Source organism: Varanus komodoensis, unplaced genomic scaffold, assembly GCF_004798865.1.
Source record: "Varanus komodoensis strain SLA01 unplaced genomic scaffold, ASM479886v1 scaffold1, whole genome shotgun sequence".
Taxonomy (NCBI): Eukaryota; Metazoa; Chordata; class Lepidosauria; order Squamata; family Varanidae; genus Varanus; species Varanus komodoensis.
The window spans coordinates 13,864,168-13,889,741 of NW_025335268.1; the positions used below are offsets into that span (position 1 = coordinate 13,864,168).

A 25,574-nucleotide genomic window follows, 5' to 3' on the forward strand; every position below is an offset into this window, starting at 1 on the left:
TGTGGTAAAACACACACCACACACTGTGGAAAGAACATCAATGGAAGGGGATACTCTCAGCATCCAATCTCTACCACCCACAACTTCCTAGCAACATGCATGTCAACAATCACTTTGCCCCTATTGGCTGAGTGCTCTGTCTGTCAGCCTGTTTGCTTTTCTGCAACAGGAAGAAAGTAAAGAGAAAAATGGGGGAATCACAGCAAAAATGCTTATTTTAATGTGAAATAACACCTTGAGGGACTGGATTGACTAGAAAGCATTAAAGATAGAGGAACAATCAAGAAGGAAAAGAAGGTTGGGGCTGTTAGGATGTGACCATCTGACATGAAGACAAACCAAAAAAAAGTGAGCTGTGTTGTGATGTGCTGGAAATTGGAGAATCAATCCTTTCTCCTTCTCTTTGCAACAGGAGCAGAAAGCACTGTGCCAGATTCTCTCTCAGGTCAGAAAGTGGGTAAAAGTGCTGTTTTGGGGAAAGGTACACAGTACGGTCCAGCCTTCTTCCTCCTCCCTCTGAAATGCCATTGCTAGACAGCTGAAAAAGGCCATTATGCTGTGCATTGGATTAACATGACCCTCCGAGTTCAGAGGCTCCCACTCATCTTGGTTGGATTGTGTCTTTAATTCCATTGACTTCAATGTGAAAAACCTAGTTTCATAGCAAGTATTATTATGTTGATTGGCTATTCTTTTTGAAAAATTAAAAGAAAACTGAGCTACACAATTCAGTTTTGTATTGCTTTTAAGATTTAGATCCTTTCAATGGTTTCTGATAGGCTGCTTGATTAATAAGCCCGTTTAAACTATATATCTGGACTTAAATCTGACTAGTTCCAATGACCTTCCCAATGACTGGTCCATTAAATCTAAATGCAGTGGCATGACTGGTTAGGCTCCATTAATAACAAAATATGACAAATGCAAAGGTAAAATAAGACCAACACTCAGAACTTGATTTTGTATGTGGACATGTAAAATTTTAATACAGCTGATAGAATATCAAAGCATAACCACACAAGGCAAAATTGCTGGAAATTATAAAACAAACAGAAATTGCCATGTAAAGAGAAAAAGAACAGCTAATCATGAGCAAAAAGTAAATCTTCATATCCTTTTTTGATTTAGCCCACATTATGTTTTGTCACAGAATCAGTATTTATTTGATGTCACACAGGAGGGCCACTCCTCTAAGTATCCAGTGATCTGGGGATACAGTTGTCCTTAGGTAGATTGCAGTAATGTATGTCAAATCGGTCCTCCGTGGCTTCTTGTAAATAGGACAAACATAGAGTTTAGGATCTCTTGGTCCAGTTGTATTAATTGCAAATATATGCACAACTGGGAGTATTGTGAAAAGAATCTTTGCTGTCGATTCAGTGAGTTTATTATTACGTCTATCCCATCCAGCTCCATCCAAGTATAATCCATAAATATATACCCCTTCCTGTGTGAAAAAGATGGGTGTTTATTATGCATAGAAATGTGTCTGTTTTTGAAATTACAGCATGACTTTGGTGACTTAATGTTTTCAGTATAAGATATGGCATAATTAAGAAAGTTTGAAATAGTAAAGAAATTTATCTATAAAGTTTTTAAAATTGCAAAGTAAGAATGAACGGTGTTCAAATATTGAGTTGAAACATGAGTCAAAATAATTATCTCTCTCTCTCTCTCTCTCTAATACAATATTGATTACAATTATGGAATAAATTATGAAAAAGGCTTCAGTGCAATTTTAGGTCACAATCTTATGGTCTCTGGAAGGCCATTCCAGGACCCTGATCTTGCTGTGCCCAGGTGGGCATGGCAATCCACCCCCAGGGGCCTCCTCCCCACAGCAGTGTGACCCTTTTCCATGGATCCGGCCTTAGTAGTGGTGCTCTGATGGCAGGGGTGGGAAGGGCATGTAAATGAGAACATTACTGTCATTTCTTATATTGTTAAAAAATCTGGCAATTTAAAAATGCATCCAGAACAATTGCAAAGTATACGTAGTTTGGAAATTATTGCCAAAGTAAATACATGTCATACATACAGGAGGAGCTACTGTGATTTCTTCTTTAACTTGCTTCAGCACTTCATTATGTATGGTTACTGTATCCAAAGCCCAACCTTTGTGTGCTCGAGTCACTTCTTGCCTCATAGCTGTTAGGAACCCTGCAAGCAGAATGAAAGAACAAGGCAACATTAATATAATGTTTTATTTGTCTTCAAACAGCAGTGCTTTGTGGCTAAAGCATCCATGGTATTAAAAAGTACACTAAAGATGCAAGGTGTGCTTAGACCATAAACAAACAAACAAACAAAATCTAACAACTACCAGGATTCCCCAGCCATCTTTCTTGGCTAAAAAATGCCAGGAATTTGAAGATTTTTTTGCCCAAATAAGCTTATGGTTACTCAGACAGCATCTGGGTGCCATAGATTGTGGAAGATCACCTTCAGTGGCTGGAAATGGGCCACTAACTGTGGAAGAAGAGATTCAAACATGGATTCCACCCCACCCCAGTGAAATGGTTGACAAGAACATACGCAGGTTGACTGTCATCCATCTGAGAGACAGTTTACATTATTTGCTAGAACTTACAATATATTCTGTTCTGGTTCTAAACATTAAATTCTAAAAGGAAACCATACATTTGGAATGTCTGAGTTATAGAAAGAATGGTAAATACTTTCATATGTATGTCTAAAAGGATACCACATTCATTCAGGCATTCATATAAATGGAAATGCTACTTTCAAGTCAATGTAACATAAATAATTCTAATTTACATATATGGTATCAGAAATGGAAATTCTCTCATTGTGAAATTTTAGGCCACTACATATTTTGGTGGCTGCCCATGTACCCTCTAGCAGAGTAAATCCAGCTGTGGTTAAATACAGAATGATAAACAGTTAATTTTACCCTTCTAAAACATACCCTGAGGATTAAAGAATCCAGTCATCCAAAATACAGGTGGCCTCCCTTCAAATATCCAGACGCGAAACTGATTATTTCTCTCCAGAAGTTCAGTAAACCAGAAACCAAGTGTGGAAGAATCCCAAGATACACGTTTCCAAAATTGAGGAATTCGAGCATCATACATATTATCAAGCGCATCCCTTAAATTCTGAAGTGAGAAACAAAATGTGCTCTTGTGGAATTGAAATACAATGTATCAGTTTTGAAAAGAGTAGACACTGGGATAGATAAATATGTTGCTTTTGGTTTCTCTCAGCTTTTCATTTTTCAGTCTTAATGCAATGCCCCCTGCTGGAGGAATCCTCCACCTCCAAGCAGCAAGAGCTCCAAAAGAGTGACAGGGTCAAAGAACCACCCACCAGGAGGGGATGTCTAGGCTCTCAAGGAAAATAGCTGGTCTATTTTTGCAGGACAAGGAGCCCCACCTCTGAGCCAGATGCTGGGCAAGTGGCTGGGCTTGGAGAAAATTCTTGCTTTAAGAGATTGGGTAGCAGAGTTCCTTTGGGAAGCAGTGCTCAATTATAAAAGAGGACTGCTCAAGAGCAAAGGGCGGCTAAGGACCAACACCCTCCTCACCCTAGATGAGCTCTAGAAGCTCTGACTAAATAAAACTTGAGGGAGTGTTTCCCAGCTGCTGGAAACAATGTTTTACTTTAAGCTCTAGTTTCTTGTGGTATCTCTGAACTTGCCCTGTGACCAAGAGCTGCTGGCTCTTGCTTGGCTGTATTTTGGACTCTGTTCCTGTTTAAGTGCTCTCCCATGTTTGGACTTTGGCTGTGCTTCAGACCTTTCTTTTGGAAATCTCTGACTTGCTTAGTAATACAGCACTTTGACCACTACCTGCAACCTGCAATACTGGATTAATCCAATCCAGTATTGGATTAATACCGCTGTGCTTGGTTATTTGCTTTCTGAATTGACCTGCCTTAATAGATGCATTTTTAAATCCAATTTTGACTAATATGTCCAGATTTTCAAGCAACTGTTATACAAAGCATTTTTAATTGCCACTAAAATGTGCATGTTTGTCCACACAACTCCTTAAGGCACACTTTTGTTTTTTTGCATTTTTATTGAAAGAATTGTATTGCAAAATTTGGAGAAGTAAAAATCCCAAAGAACCTTGCATTTTGATATGCATATTGGTTCACTAAATAAAAATTAAGAAGCAGGCCAAAAAAGTCAGCCTGCCCATCCCTAGCTGTAATATATAATAGAATATTTCATTACCTCACTCATAATAATAGTTCCTTCAATGGCTAGCTTAAGATCATTGAGACTGTTTCGTACTATTTTGATAACCTTTTGCATTCGGTCAATTTCTTGTCGAAGAAAAATATTCATAGAATTAAGATGGCCCATTTTCACTAAGCGAGCTTTCACCTGAAAAAAGGAAATCAAGAGAAAGCAAGGCAGTCAATAAATCATTTCGGGACCTCTTATTCCTAACAAGTCATCTCAACCCCACCAATATAACTTCTGCCATTCTGCAGTTCTGCAGTTACTGTAGGTCTGAAGTGAGCAGGATGCAATATTTGGATGCTGTACAATATCCAGGGCAAGGAATAAGAGGAATACGCATAGCAGCCAAACAAAATCCTGCCAGCCTGCTTACCAGAAACACACAGGCACCCAGCATAGTCACTAGTGGCTGCTGTGATGGCAGTAGAAGATGTTCTTGGAGTAGAAAAGTGTGGAAGAGCAGAGGTAAAGTATAAGTCACTGTAGAAAGTTAGGGAAGAGGACTGGCCCACTAAAATATTTAAATAAAATATGTGAATAGACCAGCATGGGCACCACAAAAACAGCACATGTAGCTCATATAGAGAGCAAAGCACCTCACTGAAGAACAGCTTCCACGGAATCAGTGAAGCTTCCATGGAAACGTGCCTAGCCTGAGGTACTGATGTGGTGTTATGACAACATTTCAGAGGAGAGAGAGAGATTTCAATGCATTTATCTAAAAGATTATATCAAGGTATAGTGTATGCATGTACCTGGTGGGACATTATAGAAGTAAAGCCAGTAAAATAGTGATTGAATACAGAAACCAATCAAGTGATTAGCTCTATCACAGAATCCAGAGCATCTTATATGAGAACTCTCTAGTATTCATAAGAGGGGCAAAAAAAGGCAACAGTAAGTAGAAGTTAATGAAGCATTTCTGTGCAGCCATTTTTTATTTCCAGGGAGGCTGCCTGGGAACAGCATTCCTTGGATTGCAATCTAAATCAGTAGACTTTATGATCATCTAAGTGCAGATATACAAGGGGAATTACTATCTAGTTAAAGGAAGAGAATGCAGTTATTCTATTCTTACATTTTACTTAAGATTTGTAAACTCTTCATTGTGAACAATTAATGCAACCATTAAATTTTGAGAACTAAGTATGGCAACTATGTGAAGTAGAGTAGTATTGGATGTATTTCATTTAATAAATCCTTATGGATTTTTAAGGAGAAATTACAACTTTAATCTCAGTATTATTATTTCATATTTGTTCTGGATGAATATTGTAAGTTTCTTTTTTTCACTGCCCTTGAAGAACCCATTGGATCTTGAAATGATAGCACAGATGTGCCAATGTTTGTAGCATCTTGACTATAAAAAGAGAGAATTATTCACTAATCCACACAGTTGTTAGAAGTTATTATAATCTGGGGATGCACATGACCTTTGATGTGATATATGGAATCAAGGGAGCCATTCTCATTGGTAATTGATTAGCTAATAATTTTTCCTTAAGGTACAGCCATTAGATACACATCCAGCCAAATTCCTATTCTAATATCATAAAGAGGCTTTAATCCTCCCTTTATGTAGCACCAAAGGATTTCCTATAACCAAATATTTATGGCTAAACCGAAATAAGTTGCTACATTTCACAAACAATCCCTTATATAAGGAGACACCTACTCCAGTTCTGATAGCTAATAAATAGGAATAGAGGGTTGCAAAACAGGACAAAACATTTCAGTCATTCAGAGTGAGGGCAAATACTATTATATAAATCAGTCACTCATCTTTTTGGGTTAGTTAGCAAATTTGGAATTTAGAGAAATCGATGTGGGTGCTTTAGTGAAATGACTGGCTCACAAAATGCTTATTTCCCATAAGGCAAACTGGCATGATTAAAGGAAAGTAATTTGTCCAAAAAACAAAGAACAAGGGAGACTGATGGGCTGGCCTCCAAAATGTAATGCCACTAGTATGAACCCAAGTAAAGATGGTACTCAAAAAAATCACTTCACTTTGCAGCATACTACCCTCTTAGTTTAAAAAACTAATCTTGAGAAATGCCATATCATCTTGGAGGGCAAGGAGCCAAAAAGCTGTCCTCTAGAGGAAGCACTTGGAGCCCCTCATTTAGAAATGCTGGTTTACATTGTTGTAAATTCATGTGCTCGATCTCTAGTAGCATTTCCTAGATGCATCTATATCCACTCAGGACCTACCCATTCCTCTCAGCAGAAAACCCTGAAACTTGTAAACTGAAACAAATAAAGCCGTAAGATGTGGCCCATGATCACGCCAAGTGACATGTTGATGCTGAGAAGTCTGGCTTGTTGGAGCTCAGGGGCATTCCCACTCACTTCCAATCACATGATTGGAGGGGTTTGAGAGAGGGCTGAATTGGGGGACTTTCCATGGAATCTCTAAGGTGGGCAATTAATGCAAGTCACACAATTTGTATAGATGCACAATTTGGAAATTGGAAACTACATATTTCTAGCAAGATTTGCAAAATCTATGGTAGACCTGCATAGTTTTCAGCTTTCAAGTTGCAGAAATAGTGCAAATCATGTAGTTTGCTCAAATTTCCACAATGTTTTATTTTTTAAGAAAACTGCAGCCTATCTTACAGAAGTCCACAAGCTAGCTTGACTTACACAACAGAGAGCTGGTCCCAGCACTGGCCTAATGAACAAGAATCCAGGGAGCCAAATTGTAATAATCCACTGGTTTTTCAGCACACAATCAAATTCCTCACACATTCCTACTTGTGCCTTTTTTTTTAACTTGCAATTTCCCTCTCCCTTAGTGTTGCCAGCCACTGGTTTTTTTATCTCATCCAAATGCAAAAATGCAGGTGAGTGCCATTTTCACTTATTCAGAATTCTGCATACTCCTGGGAGTCTGCCACAATGTTAGTATTTTCATGTTTGTAACATTTAGGGGAAATTGCACACAAAATTAAGAACAGTCACCTCATGGGGTATATAATCAGGAGGCAATTTTTCAAGCATATCTTCAGCTAATCGATACACAATAGCTTCTCGAGTTTCTCCTACTCCACCTCCACTTTCTTTTGGCTGAATATTTGTAATAGTATTCAGGACATCTGCTGCTGTGTTACTCTGATACCTGAGGGGAATTTTAAATAATATACAGTAGGTCAGAACTTATGAGAACAACAAATAGTTTGATGAAATGTACACATTAGAAAGACACAGAAACACAGATCATAGTGTTCCAGGGCTAGGAAGTTCCTAAAACATCCAACTCGGTTGGACCAAGCCTTGCAATCTGCCTAGGATGTTACCTTTTTCTAAACACTATATGTTTGTACAATTAGATTTTGCAGCAAAAAATAAGAAGAAACTATCCCAAGATGCTGTAGAAGATTAATTTTTAGAAATTCAACCAATACAACTGTTTGTAGAAGCAACAGGTTATTTTTTGTCACCTTTTTTTGGTGTCTCTAGTAGCCGAACCTGTTTTTTATTAGATGTTAGGATCCTCGGCAACAAAAGAACCCAGATTTGCTGCAGTGCTCCTTGTTCATTGTGATCTGGACTCTTGAACCTTGCTCCTGTTCATGATCCTGCCCCTGTTCCTGGCTCCTGCATGGTTTTCTGCCCCTGCTTGCTCTTACTCCTGCTCCAGCCCTTAGGTACCCACTCGAGTCTACATTGCTTCCTTGGTTTCATGACCCCTGGCTTGCTTGATCATGCTTTTGCCTTTTGGACTGGACTTACCTTACTCTTCTACTCCTGGTACTGATCCTGGACTATTGGTTGAGATTTAGATTGTACTTTGGACTCTAGCCTAGCTGCCTGGGTTCTGGTGTCTGTATTGTCCCAGATGTTGACTTTTGCTGAGGCAGTTTTTCGAGGAAAGAACTGCCATTTACTTCTTCTAAGGGCATTGTTTTCTCAAAACTGGTATGTCGCCTAGATGAGATGTCCATGGTGGATGATAGGCCCTGCTTGTAAAGCACTACACAAAAATCTGATAGTTTGAAAGTTTCCTAGTATTCCAAGCAATGTAATGGGAGGTACTGTTTATGGACATTATCTGCAAATTATTGCTGTGCAGAAACCCCAAAGGTTGGAGGATTCATGAGAGTAGTATTCACTATCCTGCACTGCTGAAAGATGTAACTGCAGAAAGCATACTTATGCCCAGATAGCAATTAAATGGCCAAATGGTAATATGGATTGTAAGATAATACAAATGTCAAGGCTATAATAAGTGCTGTTAAGTACTGAATTATCAGATATGGGCACCTCCTGTCTTTCAACAGTAATATAAGAAACAGATTCTGCCCTTCCAGCTGAGGACTGAAAAATGTGCAAATAATGTATCAAGAGGAAGACTTTTGAACCCACTGAGAAAAGATTTCATTAGAGAATCAAGCCTTTAAAACTTGTTAACAATGCACATTAAACTCTTGCTCAATTTTTAACTGTCTTAGAAATGGTGCATAGGAACATCTTGCAAATAACATACTTTGTAACAGAATCACAGGAACTACAGAAAAACAAATAAAATATAATGATGGTTGATTATCTCCTGTAGCAGGTCATGAATTATTTGAAGCAGAAGATAACAAACAACCAGCTATATATTTAAGGGTGAAAAAGTGATTCAGTGAAAGATAACATTTAAAATGGAATTGGTTATCAGGTAAGATTGAAATTCCATCATTAAATTTGAAGAGCTTCATGGTAACTAACAAAATAATATCCATTCTTCTGCAATCTGTTCAATCAAATTTCAGTTTGTAAAAATGTCAGCTAAACCATTTGGTACAATTGGATGAGACTAAAAGTGTTACTGAAATTAATCTAAACCATTAAGGGAAGTTTATCTTGTTTATTGTACAATCATATCTTGAAAATTATACTTTAAAGTTAAAACTTTCCAGCACATGTCTACTCAGAAGTAAGTTCTGAGTATGAGTCCATCAGATTAATGGGACTTACTTCGAGATAAGTATGAACAGAACTACAGGTTCAATCTTGAAAACATCAATACAGCCTTCTTTAAATGTATGGGTTCATAAATAGTGAAAAATTCCAGTAAAATATACTTTGTTACTCAGGATATTTAAAATAGTGTAGAATTTGAAAAAAAATATCTGAAAATTTTCATTTTTGGTAGACCTACTTACGTTATATCCGCATTAGGGTGAAGGCCAAAGACTTCTGGGCTATCCATTGCAGGGAGAGTTGAAATGTACTCATGGTACTGATCCAGAGTTTTGCACACTGGAATTTTATATCCAGTGTAAAAACAGAAAGTACTTTCAAACATCTTCTCACTGAACCAGACCTGTGCAAAGCAGAAGAAAGGCAACAATCCACAACCTTCAGTAAAGGCAGTATGGTCATATGGAACTCACATTTGAAAATATGAAGATGACAGAAACTAGGTATTTATTCATTTCATTTCTATAGTACACCACAGCTGAAGCTCTCTTGATCAGGAAGAGCACCAGTGTATATCACCACCTCAATTCTACTCATCAAATGTGTGAGCTATGAGCTTATTACATGAGCAGCTAAAAAGAAAGTAAGTACTGGCATTATAATCTGTTAACTAGTCTAGCCACAACCTGGTTTGAATATGCTAATTTTACAAGAAATACAAATTCCTAAATCAAAGAATTCTAATTTACCAGATTATTCAAGCAATAGTTGTCTCTAATAAAATCTTTATATTTTAACAAAATTCCACAGTTTAGGTCAACTGCAAGTTGACTATTTTTCAGTTGAAGCCTCTTTACTTAAGAACTGATTGATCACAGTTTCTTACCCTAGCAAAACAATTAAGAAGACGCTTATCATAATCATCAGTGACTCTGCCTCCATACTGTACTTCTCCAATCATGTATCGGACTGTGCTCCAAGATATTCCCTAGAGACAAGAACAGTAAATCTTACAAATGCAAGCATTTACTCATTATCCGTATCACTTGCAGTGGTACATCCTGTGCTCAGAGACCATTTGTGGGTCTCTTCTACTTTAACCAATTGTTCCAAAGATTTAAAGTGTAAACCTCAAAGATAACTGAGAAGCTTTAGGAAATGTTCCTCCAAGAAATCCCATTCCCCCAAATAGAAAGCAAATGAAAATAACCTGTTGTTACTAGCCCAGAAAGCTGAAAATTATTAGCAAAAATATGATTTTCAACATTTCCTACATTAATCCTAGAAGACTTCATTGTGGATTCTATCCTATGTTATCCCTATGTAGAGAAGACCCCTTGAAATGAATAAGGGTTCATTTCTCCACCATGTGACCAGAGCTAATTACATAGGGAAATGCATGAACCAGTAAGATGATTATACAGTGATATCAGTGTGGACAAATGTTGCCCTGTCACTCTTATTTGGAGTCCCTTGAGCTAACTTTAGTTCAGCAGGAATGTATGCGTGCATGCAAATCCTATCCAGAATAACATAGTGGAGATAGACATATACTTGTATGCACTCATTCATATTCAACTTACTTACTGATGTGATTCCATCTGAGCCAATGTTCTGTCCTACATTACCAAAGTAGTTTTGGTGTCACTGCACAGCACAGTACAGCAGGAAATGTTGGCCTGGTTTCTGAGACACCCTTTCCTTCCTTTGGGAACTTTTTGAATACCCTCATAATCCTCCAAATGGGTGTGCATTTGGAAAGACATAAAAGTATGAAATGCAATCTCTCAGTTTATCTCTTGTCTGACATAACCTTGTCAGCAGCTGTTGCCATAGGCTTTCGTGGGACAGAAAAACCTTAATAACTTTCAAACCACTAGTCAGAATTTCAAAAACCCAATGAAAGGCACACCTATGCGACAAGCCTAGCTAAAGTACATCAGCAGTTTACCCCTGAATTTCAAAGCTCTATATAAGCTCTATATACTATGTAGAGCTGCAGCTTGGAGTAAAAACTATAAATGTGTAAATTTTCCACACTTTTTAACTTGCATCTGTATTGGATCAGTTTGAAACTTTCCTCAGTTGCAGAATTCATCAAATGGATTTATGGAGGCCAAGTTTCATTGCTCATTATTAGCTCAATGAGTGTCATTTTTCTAACGGTAACATTTGGAGGCTTTAGAATGGCAGAATAATTTTGGCAACTTACCATGTGTGTGTGTGTTATAAAGTTGAAGAATATTCCTTGGGTCAGGTTATTTTTCACAATGCAAAGTACCAATACAAAAAGTGTATTGTAGAGCTGACCTGAGTTGTATGCAGAAGTTCTCAGGTTGAATTCCCAGCATCTCCAGCTGAGGCTAAGAAAGAATTCTACTTGAAGCCCTGGAAAGCTCCTGCCAGTCAGTGTCAATGGTACTGAGCTAAATGGACCAAAGGTCTGACTTAGCATAAGACAGTTTTCAAAGTTGCATCAGATTCTCTAGAAAATAAGCTGAGCCACTTCCCCCCAATCAGGAAATGCATCAGTTCATTTCCAATCCAATCCATTTTTGACCTCATTCCCCTACCTTACCCTGCTCTTGTTCTCTCCAAACCTGGAAATACTTCACAGGACCTCTCCTAGTTGAACAAAACTGATTTTCTGGAGGATGGGGCAACATTGTGTGGGTGGAAAGGAGGCAAACGGGGAATTACTCTCTGCCTAGAATTTTAAACTGTGTCAGTGAAGATTCAGAAGGCAGGATAGCTTACTTCTCTTTCGGGGGTGAGCTTTATGAACCCCCAAAGCTTGTAAGTGATCTCAGATGCACTGATCTAAATAGAAAGAAGATATAACAATAGTATGGATACCCACTTTCTTAATATCACATTCATCCAAATGATTCTGTATAAACTGAACACTGGCTGTGAAGTCTGCTGAGTTGAATTCATAGGGAATATTCCAGCCCAAAGGACCAAATTTGCGTCTCTCCTTAATAAAGAAAAAATATACACATATTGTGAATTATTTGTATCCATTTATTTATTAACACTGCTTTGTCTTTAATCATAGCATTTTGTTTAACTTCCATTATTGGTCACTTCTATTATTGATATTTGAAGGTAATACTATACATTGAGCATACTATCCTTACATAGATAGATCACACTAGTTTAATTGATAGAATATTGATAATGGACAATTTATTTATTATTTCGAGACTGCTTTGGTTACCTTGGTGAATGACCTGTGCTGGGGCCTAGGTGAGGGAAGTGCAACTGCACCGGTCCTCTTGGACTTCTCAGTGGATTTTGATGCCAGAGATCATGTAACCTTCTTTACCACATGGTCAGCTATTAAAATTTAATCTAGAAAAAAGCCTTGTGCTGAGCAGTAATTCAGTTATACACAGCTATACCACAGTGCCACCTTGCTGTTGGTTAATAAAATATATAAAACAGGCAAGGAATACAAACCCCCTGGCAGGGGACTGTGTAAAGGAAACATTCTTCCTCCTACAATGAAAATGGAAGAAACCCCATTAAAGCAGCAGCCAAACCCTTCATGTGGAAAAGCCCTTTATGTTTTAATGTTTCTCATTTTCCTTTTTAAAAAGGTTTTATTATTCTAAATAGTTGCACACTACCTTCATGGCTTTTACACATATAAATCAATATAAAAGTTAATAATAATTTTGAATGGCTTGTGCAAGGTGGTTGTGTTTGTATACTTTCTGTAGCTCTAGCATGTCAGGAAATTGAAGGAAGGATCCCAAGAGCTGATGTATCTTGAAAAGCATGAAATGGTATAGCCTTCTGTAACCTGGTGCTGGCCCACAACTTCCATATTCCTTCAGACTCCAAACATCCCTGGAGGGCAACGGGTTGGAGAAGGCTGGTATACCGTGACCATTTCACATCCCATTCACATATTATTACATTTAATTCTTGATGTCCCTTCATAAAAGATTTATGCATTTTCTTGCTTAAGTGAAAATATTTTCCAGCATTATTTTTGTGTAACAGTAAGTTGCTGTGCTTTGTCCCAATATAAATAAAGAACAAGGAAGAAATGGAGTTATCATTAGAAGGGTAAAACTAATAGGTTATTACTAATCTCTTGAAGCCAAGTATGGGAACATTTGAAACAGAAGGATGAATATTCAATGTAAAGCTTTTATCTTACATTAAAAATATTAATGAGAGCCAGAGTGGTGTAGTAGTTGAGAGTGCAGGACTGAGTCAGGCAATCTGGGTTCTTGTCTGTGCTCAACCATGGAGCCAACTGGGAAACTCTGGGCCAGTTGCAGATTCTCAGCCTAACCTACCTCACAGGGTTGTTGTGGGGATAAGACTTGAGAGCAGCAGGAGAATTATATCAGCTGCCTTGAGTTCTTCATAAGAAAAAAGGCAGCATATAAATCTAATAAATAAAGCAAGCCTGTGTGCCATAATGAGAGCTTTTCTGCACAAAAGATTTATTGTGTAGATTTCACAGTTGTTTATGGCCTCTTTTGAGAAAGTTGTGATCCTCCAATTTGGTTTATTTATTGAAAGCATTTCTCTGGCTCTTTTAGAACGAGGAAAACAGGGTTTTATGTTAGAACTGGGAAAATGGCAGAGTTTCTTTTGCTTATGTGCTATTCTGCTGTAGCATATCTCCACCTAGAGATGAGACAGTGGAAATGCAGGGAAGGAGGGGCTCTTTCTGTAAAGATCACATCTGGATGCTATGGCACAATCGAAAGTAGACGCAGTAGTTGTATAGAGCAGTAGCTTTCAACCTCTGGTCCTCAGACAGGCACTGGTCTGCAGGAGATTTCCTGCTGGCCCATTGTGGGGGCGCATCTTGCTCGCCATGGACCAGTGCGGGGGCTGGCTGTGCTCCACCACCTCTTCCTCAATTGGCATCATATTCACGGGGGGAGGAGGTGCTCCAGTGCTACCAGGGGGCCATGGAGGGGAGAGACAGCTCACTGGGAGTCAGCTGGGAGCCACACTGCACTGATTTTGGTATTTTGTTCTTTTGTTGGGATTTTTTGCTGCTTGGTTTCTGGTTGTTTTGGAGAATTTTCTTTTTTCTTTTTTGGTATTGTGTTTGGAAACTAATGCACAGAATACTGTATTATGGGTATGATGCTTTTTGTTTCTCCCTCAGCAGTCCCTGAGGTGGTTTTCCTGCTTTCGCTGGTCTCCAGCTGTGGAAAGGGTGAAAAACACTGGTCCAGAGAAGCCCTAAGTAGCGAGGGCTATTTTTCATACATCCTAGTAGGATGATTCTTTTAGGCACAAGATGAAATCTACAATCTGTTTGGAATACCTGAACAGTGGAGTGCAGGAAAGCTACTGTATAAAGAAGAGGCTTCCACATAGGCATATTGCTGACATCAAGCAAGTCTTGATTTATACCAGAAAATGTTCTTTTCAAACCAGCTCGGACACCTTGCGGTGGTTCGTTGGTGAATTTTATTGAAGACTGACATATAAAAAGAGAAAAGAAATATTTCATTTGACCCAAAGATATCATATAGTTTTTAAAGCTAAAGTTCAATGGGTATAGATATGAAATGTTATTGTACAGTTACACAAACCTGAGACTTTGGTTCAGGTGTGCAAGTTTTAAATGATGCATCTATGACTTTATGTTAAGAAAGTGTTGGCACAGTCCCATTGGATTTGAATATATCCTCCGTGTATCATATTTATTGTCTCATAGTTACAATTCTCACGTCAGGGATCATCCATGGGTTGTTTAAACAATGAATAGTTTTGAATCAGTGGAAGTGTGTGTGTGCTTTTCCATCACCTGTTTGTTACTACCATAGCCAGGTAAATGATTCAACAATGGACAACCTAGGTATTTTGAGATGCAGGGGGAAAAAAGGCTGAGTTGTAACCATTGTTTGTTCTTAGGTTACAACTCTAGGCTGTTTCTCTCCCAAAAACATAGAGTTCTGGGTTTGGACGTCATTATCAACAACCTAGGAACACATTTGTGTACCATTGAGGAGAGAGAGAAGAATAGATAGTTGAGATAATAATTTAAAAAGAGAGGACAATAGGAGAATTGGGGGGTGGGGGTTGAATAAAGATAGGGAAAGGTAGTTTCAAAAATAAGTAAGAAGAGTATGTGGAATGAACTGTTGAATGAAAAGATCCATGGAAGATTCTAGAAGGTACAAGAGGACAAGAGATACACCAGCAAAGACCCAAGGCACTCAAAATGGTGGTCGGAAAAGAACTGAGGAAAATGGCAGGAGCCTCTCTTATATATGCCAGGGGGAGGGGAGGGCAAGGCTCCCACCAAAACAGGCTTAGCTAGGAAAAAGTTCCCTACAACAGGCCCCACAGAGGTGCAGAGCCTATATGTGTGATACACAGCGACCATGAAGAACTACTTGTTTAGTTCACTGGGAGAAATGCAGTAGGTACTAGCTTGCTTGCATACATTTTCCCACTCATTCATGACTATCCATTAGTTTATTTAAATCATCTCAGGCCTGTTCTATAATATCAAACCTCTACCCCATATGCTTTCAGTCATCATAACCAAACTTGTAAATATTTATAAAAACACAAACTTTCTACAAAATGTCTTTCTGTTGCTCCAATCCCCTTCTATTAATTGGAAAACTCATTATTCCCATGAGAAGAATAATGAGAGCAATGTTCCCATGATTCAGCTCCCTCCTCTCTCATACCAGGATTTAGAAGGATTTAGCCACAGAATCTGTTTTCACTTCCAAGGCTGAGAGTCCTGGAATAGGTGAAGTAATAACAATGGGAAATCTCTTAACATGTACAGTGTGCCTTTCCTTAATGCTTGTAGCAACATATCCTGCTCCTGCACACTTGGAATTAATAAGCATGCCTTTGAGTCCTTGCTCCTTTTTCCGTGTGTGTGTGTGTGTGCATAGAGAGAGAGAAAGAGTCCTGAATTCATGGCAACTCCCACTTGTGGAAAAGCCCTACTTCAAAAATCCTTCAAAAGGTTTGAGGATACTCCAGAACAGGGTGGGAAGTGATGCAGGCAGCTGTATGTGAGGGTGACATTGGCAAAATGGCTTCCTTTTTGGATAAGTGGTAGTCCTTGCTGGATTTCTAGTCTTCCTGCAAATAAAAGTACAGTAGTACCTCAGCTCATGAACGCCTCAGTTCACGACCAAATCAGGTTACAAACAGAAATTTCTGAAAAATTTTGCCTCAGGCAAACTCTGCATCGGGTGACGATCATGATCGTGCCCATCTCCCCCTCCAGTGCGCCCACGATCACGCCTGTCTCCCCCTCAAGTGCGCCCATGATCACACCCATCTATGGCTGCCATCGTGGTCACACTTGTGCAGGGAACATGGGCGCAATTGCGGTTGTGCTGGGTGGGGGGGGGGAGATGACTGCACTCATGCTCGGGGTGGTGGTGGGGAGATGGCCATGATATTTGTTGTTGTCACTTTGCTTCAAATTTTTGTGATACAAAAAGTTACAGAACTGATTAACCTTATTTACATCGAACCTTATGGGGAAATTTGACTTGGCTCACGACCAATTTGGGTCATGAAAGGGACCTGGAATGGATTAAGTTCATGAGCCAAGGTACCACTGTATCTGTCCCGTTCACTAAAGCGCTGCTCTGAATCTATTCACTTATTCCATTGCTAATCTGATCCCACTAAGAACACATTCACAGACCCAAACCTACTATCTGTGTTAGTCCAAGGTAGCAATGATCCATAAGCTGCTACCAAAGAGTGATGACATTCATTTGCTAGATCAGCACTGAGAAGCCTGGAAAATGTAAGCACAGTCGCATTTCTGAAGATCAGCTGGTGTGGATCTCAATCTGAATGGAAAAGTCTACTGGAAGGTCCGCATACAGGAAGAGCAGGATAGACTAGGAGGAGATTATCTCTCTTGTTGAATCAACCAGAAGCAGATGACTCTCACAGGACTGGCAATTAGTCTTTAGGTTTTTGGTGGTTTAATTTTCAAAGCAAGCAGTATTTTCCCTTGTTTACTTGTTTTACCACACATTTTATCTACACAGTTTATCTAAACTCCCTTGAGTGTACCAGATCTAACTAACCTGCAGCAAAGTAATTGGAAACTTATCATGTGGTTCGGTGGTTATCCAAACTCGGAAGCTCTCATCAGGTATATCAGCAGTAAGCAGAGTTTCCAAAAGTTCTTCCATGAATTCTAGACCTAAATGGCAATTTTGAAGTAACACCCAGCCACCCTGTGTTCAAAAATAGTTGATTAAACAATCTGCATACTGCAAGCATACTACAAATAACAGCTACAACCATGTATGAAGATTCCATTGACAGACGTTTACATTAGTTTCTTGTGCTGTATCAGTGATGATGAATCTTTTAGAGACCGAGTGCCAAAACTGCAACCCAAAACTCACTTATTTATTGCAAAGTGCCAACACTACAATGAACCTGAAAACTGAGGTTTTAGTTAAGAAAAAAAAACAAACAAACAAGCAGCCAGTGCAAATTGGCAGTGCACTGACAGGCCATGCAAAAGCTCGGACAAGTCACGGCTAATGAGTTGTGGCTCGTGACACCATCGCCTGGCGCCACTACACCTTTGTGAGCATGTGCATGGCCCCTATGTGTGCTGTTATTCAATACTCGACTACTGGGGCGATGAGTCGGGGACTTGGCTCGCATGCCGACAGGGCTCTGTGTGCCCACTGTGGCATGCGTGCCATAGGTTCGCCACCATTGCCCTGACCCTACTCTGGTGCACTCCCCTAGCCCTAATACAGGGGTAAAGTTCCATTGAAGAGGGCGATTTTCAAATAGCCTTCTTTGAGTAGCTTTTCATGTACAGCTAATCTTTTCTGCCCATTCTAAACACATTCGAACCATCAAAATCATACCGGGACACCTCATATTTCTAACCCTAGCCCTATTCTGGTGCACACCCCTAACCCTAATATAGGGGTAAAGTTCCATTGAAAATAGGGCGATTTTGAAAAAGCCTTCCTTGAGTGGCTTTTTCTGCTCTGCTCATCATTTCAGCCCCTTCCAAACACATTCCAACCATAAAAATCTTACCCAGAAACCTCATTTTTCTAACCCTAACCCTACTCTGGTGCACACCCCTCACCCTAATAGAGGGTGAAAGTTCCATTGAAAAGAGGGCGATTTCGAAAAAGCCTTCCTTGAGTAGCTTTTCCTGCACAGCTCATTATTTCGGCCCATTCTAAACACAGTTCAACTATCAACCAGGACACCTCGTTTTTCTAACCCTAATGCAGTGTTGGTGAACCTTTTAGAGATCATGTGCAGAAACTGCAACCCAAAATCCACTTATTTATTGCAAGGTGCCAACACGGCAATAAAACCTGAAAACTGAGGTTTTAGTTTAGAAAAAACAACTCATATCCAGTCCAATCAAAAAATATATATGCTTGGCAGCGCAATGACCGGCCATGTGAAAGCTCGGACGAGTTGTAGCTAATGAATTGTGGCTTGTGACATCATTGCCTGGCGGCACTACTCCTTTCCAAGCATGCACATGGCCCCTATGGGCGCTGTTATCCAATGCTTAGCTACTGGGGTGATGCTGGGTCGACTTGGCTCATGTGCCGACAGAGAGGGCTCTGCGTGCCCACCGTGCCATAGGTTTTCCACCACTGTACTCTATCCTCCCTTCAATACGAATATTTGAGATTTGAAAAACTAGAGTTGCATAAAAAAAGAGAAGCAGCTAATTTCCAATATAAAGTCGTACTGCCATCTTGTGGTAGTAATAAAAATTCTAGTAGGGCAGTTTCTGCAAGTTTTAGTCAATGGGTTTGTTGTTTAGTGGATCCTTTCTAAAGAGAGAGAAATGTTCCTTCCAGCTCTGATTTAGAAAATGTATCTTCCATTGTTTGATTATTTAAAGTCACAGAAACATCCCAGTCCAATGTGGAAGCAACATTAATAAAATCCAGCAAAAATTATTTCAATTTCAAACACTAATGCATAAAACACCAGCCATGGTAATATCTCTTAAAATCAATCTAGCTTCCTAATAAATTACATGCACACTTTTTTAAACAGTGCAAGCAATACATATTTACTCAGAAGTAGACTTCTGTTCAATGGAATTCACTTTCAAGTAAGTGATCATAGGTTTGCTCTCTTTTAAACACAAAATATTTTTGCATACACATACAAAACTTTAATGAGTCCAAATGGGAAATGGTGGTGGGGATCTAAAGCACAAGGGATCCAGAAAGGAAAACCAAACTACTTTGTCAAGAGCATATAAAGATACCTGTGCCATTGACATCTGAATTAGTTTGCGTGCATGAACTTCTTGTCCCTGACCCATAGATATAGCTCTGTTTTCTACAACAAATGAAATGATAAAAAGCTATTATAATTCCATAAATTGGCTTTCTCAGAAGCAGGCATATCTTTAAAGGATAAGAAGAATTTTCTTTGCTAATTCAGTTTATTGATTCTTGAATTTGATTTAATCATTACTGAAGAATCCTTTCCATCTTTTATTCATCAGATTTTCAGGGCTATACCTTTGTTATAACTTTGCTGAATGTACTCCTTTCATTTTATTCCTCTTTGTGATGTTTTCCATTTGCCACAACTGAATTACGTGCATGCCTTTTATTCTTAACCAAGTTATTTTAATATTTGCCTATGTGAAATACTTTGGATGTCAACTAGTTAAACCAGAGGTGATCTTTGACCCTTTAGAAAAAGTTACCTTCTATAGTACTGTGCATAGATGTTTACTATAGTAGTAACTGTTTATATTCCTCTACAACCAACCCTATATTGGAGGAAACAGACTGTATCACAAAGGAATGGAGCAAATGCTATTTAAGATACCTTGTTTGCACCATATGCTTTCAGGCTCATCAGAGTAATAATACCATAACATCTTAAGGGGCCTGACTGAGAATGGGTGTTCAGAAAGAACACAACAAAAGACTTTTGCCTCCAGGATAAACTATAGTAGATACTAGTGGTTTCTCTTGTATGTTCCCCCAAGTACCATGGATGCGTATTGCTGGATTGTCTGAACATTAAGCACTAGATAAAATCCAATGTCATAGGAACAGACTTCTGTTCATACAATGGAACTTCCTCTTCCTTTTCCCTTGTACCATTCCTAGACCTCATTCAGAAGGGTCTTGAACCTTCAGGAGCAGATTTTGGGGGTGTACCAAGGGCTCCAGGGGGAATCCATTCCATTAACACTGTCTATTCTGTTGGTGGACTAAAGCACTGGACTTCAGCCATGATGTAATTCAGTCACCACATGATTTGGAGTATGACCTATTGCTTTCAATGGAATTCCCAAGCAAGAAGTGTAGAACTGATTGTTAACCAGTTACTAAATCCTAACCCAGTCTGCTAGAGTAATTTTGTTCCTCTTTGGAATTTTAAAAGTGTTGAAGAGATTTAATAATATTCCTTGGTAATATGTGCCATTGGCAAAATGATTTTATAGTTAGAGGAATTTCTGTAGTGCCTCACTTTACTCAGTGCTCTTGTAATTTAAATCCATGACACTAGAAAGCCTAAAAGCAGAACCAGCAAAACAGTCGTATACAATTTAAGCCTTATATAGTTCATGGAATTATTACAAAAGGCAGAACAGGATTCTTCCTAGTTATTGAAAAGAAAGCTATTGAAAATTTCTTGTTTTAAAAAATTATACCCAGTTTCAGTTTCCTGGCCAATGCATCAATCTGGATAGTTGGATCGGAACCCATGGATAAGAAACAGATGAGAGGTGTCTTCTTATCACTTTCCTCCCATGTTTTCTCTAAGTTTAAAATAACTGGCTCTGTATACTTCTCATTCAGTGAATCTGCAATATACTTCCGGGCTTGAGAAAGTGTACGATCTGGACACCAAGATCTAAGAACAAACATAACCAAAGAGACATAATTAAATGTCATTCCCTTTTATTCATAAGTATAACTCCTTAGAAATAATATTATAGACTACACAAAAAATATGTAACATAGTTACTAAAACACAACACTCTTAGGAGAAAGCTAAAGAGTGACTGCAACACAAATAATTCCAAAACTATTGCCAATCCTTACCTGATAAGCAAAAGTTTGCGACAGGTATCTAGTGAGTCATTATATCCATCAGGAATAACTTCTTCCTCTGGAGCATCTTTATCAAACCAATTCTTCCACCCCTTTTCATTACGACAGATCTAAATATGTACCAAAGATTATAGGTTAAAATGTTCGTCATGATTTTAACAGACTTAATCTGTTGCTATGCTTGGTGGAGGATGCTTTGCAGCATGGGAAATATGCTACTTTATTTTAGTATGCCCACTTATCATAAGGCAAGTGGATAATATATCATTAAGATGCAAAACTATAAAATACAGGGACTAATGGCCATGTCTCATTTAATTGTTAACAATATTTACTTATTTATCTGGCCAGGGCGACGTCTTTTCTTTTCTTTTATAACTTTTCTTTTATAACTTCTTTTATATCGTTTATATTTTTTATTTATTTTATATTATTAATTTTAATTTTATATTGTTATTTTTGTATTGTATTTTATTGTGTTGTAAGTTGCCCTGAGGCTTCGGCAAGGGGCGGCATAGAAATGTTCTAATAACAACAACAACAACAACAACAACAACAACAATAACCTGCCCAATACATGGATCCAATGAAAACTTAGTGCAATGATATAGGGAACAAAAAATATTAAGGCAATCAACCCACCTGGTTCAAAATTTCTGAAAATTGTGGTAGTTTGCTCAGTTCCACTAGATTCAGCCATGTCATATCAAGAATCCACCGGAATGGTTTCGAAGGACAAGCCTTTAGATCTAGCGCTGCACCTCCTGGATGAAAACCATTATTATTATGATTAAGAATTTAAATGTTATGTTTAATATTTATTTTAGAATTTTAGAATATGAAATAATTGCAAACTCTACTGCATCAACTAACAGAGTGAGAATACTGATGCAGTACACAGATCACTTGTTCAGAACCTTCTATAGATAACAGTTTCTACTCTTTGGAGAAATTAGTATTAATCCTTTGCAGGTTCTTCAAAGTATTTCTCTCTTTGGCAGAGATAATAAAGCTGTTACCCAAACAATATAATCCAGAAAGCTTTGGCTATTGGGTGATATATAAATAACATTATGTTTATTATTAACTGGGGAGTAAACTCTGCTGAGCCCAGTGAAGTGGATGTTTAAATAAACTTGCTTAGGACAGTGCAACATAACTAGAATCCTATGCCCCTGTCATATTTATATTGTTTTATAGGATGTTATTTATTTATGCTTGTGAGCCGCCCCGAGGCTTCAGAGAATGGGGCGGCATAGAAGTTCCCTAAATAAATAAATAAATAAATAAATAATTTTTTTTAATGTGTGCGTCTTCTTTTGAATATATTTAGGATTAAATTTCCATATATAGGCTTAAAAGGCTGCAATGTTTTTATCTGGAAATCTTGCAACCAATACTCATAGGAAATTCAAATAAGTTTCTGTAAGGAAGTATATATAAATCTTTTGTAGCTTCTGAGACATTTTTGCAGATTTTAAATTATTACTCTACCTTCACAGAAATAAAGTCTCACTTGGCTTGATCCCCTTTTGTACCTGCTGTGGTGCAACACTATGCTTGTGTAAGCAGTTAACTGGTGTGGCAATACCCTTGTGCTGGCAAACAGCTGTTTGCATAGCTCATTGTAAGCTGCTGTCAGTGCTATTTTCTGGTAGAAAGGCAGGACATGAAATAAATGAATAATGAATACATAAGGATGTGGCACCCTTCCTGGGAGTTGCTCACATACATAATGGGGGTGCTGGTGGTCAAGACACCACACGTGAGCCTGCTAATGTAGCTTTGGTTTTTCACTGAAGCCTCTGGTTTCTCCATTCAGGGCAGAGAAAGTGTGCTTTTCCCTTTTCCAGTGGCTTGAAAGGTATATGGTACTGGGCTGGGTGTCACGGGGAAGCTGTTCAATTGTCATCATCATGCAATGGTCTGTACCTTCCAAACCTGGGCAATATGAGGGTGCTGTCAGTGCACAATGATATAATTTGTTAGGAGCTGGCTGCTTTGCCAGGGATATCATGACATACTAGCTTTGGTTTCTACCACTACTGGTGTACTGTTGGCTGTGCACAGCATTCTGAGTATGTTATAATGCCAGTTTATCCCTGGCACAACAAGAACCTGGCAAACTAGGATTTTAGGATCACCCTTCCTTGAAATCATTACAAAAAAACCCCCCTAACCAGTAAAGCAGATTTCTCCAAACTAGTGTCTTCTGAATGTCTTGGCACATAACATTTATCATTTCCAGCTAACATAGCCAACGGCCAATGCTGGCTAGGAATGATGGGACTTGCTGTCTAGTACATCTGGAGGGGCAAGACTGATGAAGGCTGCAGGAAAGTATCATAATCATTAAAACAAAAATAATATTAATCGAAAAATAATGTTAATGCATGGAAACTGGCAGCCTTTGTATTCTGTTTTCATAAAACTAAATTGAAAGCATAAAGGATGAATGCCTACATTCCTTCCATTATCCTCAATATCAATAAAATGGAAACATTTTTTGCAATTATTATTGTTTCAATACTTATTGTTTGCTACAAACTTTTAATTGTCCTGGTTTCATAGACTTATATCTGATTACCAAATAAATTCATTCTCCTCACTTCTATGATGGTAATGCATAATGGACAGGTTCTACATTTTGGTATGAAGCACAGATTTGCCTTTATTAATTTCTTCTTTTAAGAGATTCTTTTTCAGTGACTAATACAAAAGTCTGAACTAACTTTTACACTGTCACAGACAATGCTCCATCTACCACATTACCTTCTTCAATTGAACTTGTATAAAGATTAAGTTTTGAAAATAGTTGATTCATTAAATAAAATAAACATAAGTTTTCTCTAAAAGTATCCATATCAAGGACTGTAGGTAACAACTTTTCCTTCAAAGCATGTAGCAATCACATTTTAGTTAACTAAAACCATGATTTCCCATTCTGGCTGCTTCTCCAAAAGCAGTTTCTCAACTGCCCAAATTTCTGACCAATGGTCATGCTGGTAGAGGTTTTCAGAAGCTGAAATCCCAAAGACTGACTCCTTGTCTAAACAAATCATAGTTCCCTGACTTCAGACATCATGAGGTATAATCAGAAATGGAAGATTTCAGTCTACTTCTCAAAATGTATAGAACAGAAAGGAAAGAGTTTGCAAGTTGGAGACTTGTCATAACTTGTTATGTCTGACTTGTACCTTACTATTAAAAATTGAATATTCTAAGATAGCCTTCCACAACATATTGTCCTTCAGAGTTTTTTGGCTTCAACTTCCATGAGGCCCAGAAAGCATGAGGAATGATCGAGAATGCTGGGAAATGTAATCCAAAATATTGGGAGGACACCAGGTTGGATAAGGCTGTTATAAGGTACAGTACATGCGTGCTTTTAGCCTGCAATCCTACATGTTCTTGTGCACAAATTTTGCTTCTTTATTTCAGTTGTGTTAACCTGCACTTTAAAGTATACAAGACTGGCAGCATTAAAAAGATTTAAAAGCCTATTAATCCCAATTTAAGTTGTTATTATACATATTTTAATAACCAGTACAGAGCAGATAAGCCTGATTTAGATGAGGATCTAAATAGATCATCAGCAGATTTGGTCCTGAGTCTCCTTTTCTATATGGCATTAAAAGCAACTGCCCACATTCTAGTTAGTCTACCATACAGAAAGAGCAAAATACAAAATAAAGATAAAATGCAAAATGTGTATCCACTACAAGCCTTTGCAACAATGTAGAAAGAACCCAGAACTAAATAATTACCTTTAATAAGTGCCTGGAATTCTTTTGGCTTGACTTGCCCTCTCTGAAGATCAATTTTTAATGTCAGAAGTAGTGTAAAAAGAAATTTGTGGTTTTCATATAATCCTCGCACAGAGTATGTGAAGGTTTCATATGTCAAGAACTCAATAATATTTGAGATCCTTTTTTGTGGGATTGGAGACTTATCAGATCTAAGGCATGAAAACAAAGCAAGCATGCAATTAGATTAATATCAATATTGTATGGAATGCAGAAAGATACAAGTTCTTTAGAGATGGCATCATGTTCTTACCTAGCCATGGACTGATCGAACAGTTTTAAGAACTGAGCTAGTGAGGTCTGGTACATAGTATTGACCATGCTCATTTCTGTGATAAGAAAATAAAGAATGCTTCCTCGTGTAGCAGCAGGACGATATTCCTCTTGTGCAGTGTTAATTTTTTTCTCAGTTTCTCCTGCAACTTCCAGTTTTTCTGATACCTCCATAGCAGTCTGTTTTGTCGTCCTCAAAACTCCAATCAATGATTCATCATCCACCAAAGAACCTAAATAGCATAATGAAGTGATGGAATGTTCTCTCTCTCTCTCTCTCTCTCTCCCTCCCTC

The 25,574-nt window shown here is 38.3% G+C and overlaps 1 protein-coding gene across 2 annotated transcripts in view; it reads right to left on the minus strand.

Moving 5' to 3' along the window:
* Positions 1-1,159: 1,159 nt before the first annotated feature.
* Positions 1,160-25,574, minus strand: part of DNAH8 (dynein axonemal heavy chain 8) — a 171,388-nt gene continuing 146,973 nt past the window's right edge. For both annotated transcript variants that reach the window (XM_044443121.1, XM_044443208.1), the window contains 16 exons: positions 25,261-25,513; positions 24,969-25,159; positions 21,844-21,965; positions 21,193-21,311; positions 20,799-21,001; positions 19,389-19,462; positions 17,194-17,346; positions 14,433-14,588; positions 11,988-12,104; positions 10,014-10,115; positions 9,370-9,530; positions 7,181-7,337; positions 4,202-4,354; positions 2,930-3,119; positions 2,039-2,160; positions 1,160-1,447 (listed from right to left, as the gene is read on the minus strand). In XM_044443121.1, coding sequence (XP_044299056.1) covers positions 1,160-1,447; positions 2,039-2,160; positions 2,930-3,119; positions 4,202-4,354; positions 7,181-7,337; positions 9,370-9,530; positions 10,014-10,115; positions 11,988-12,104; positions 14,433-14,588; positions 17,194-17,346; positions 19,389-19,462; positions 20,799-21,001; positions 21,193-21,311; positions 21,844-21,965; positions 24,969-25,159; positions 25,261-25,513 — 2,561 coding nt within the window. The remainder of the gene's footprint in view (positions 1,448-2,038; positions 2,161-2,929; positions 3,120-4,201; positions 4,355-7,180; positions 7,338-9,369; positions 9,531-10,013; positions 10,116-11,987; positions 12,105-14,432; positions 14,589-17,193; positions 17,347-19,388; positions 19,463-20,798; positions 21,002-21,192; positions 21,312-21,843; positions 21,966-24,968; positions 25,160-25,260; positions 25,514-25,574) is intronic.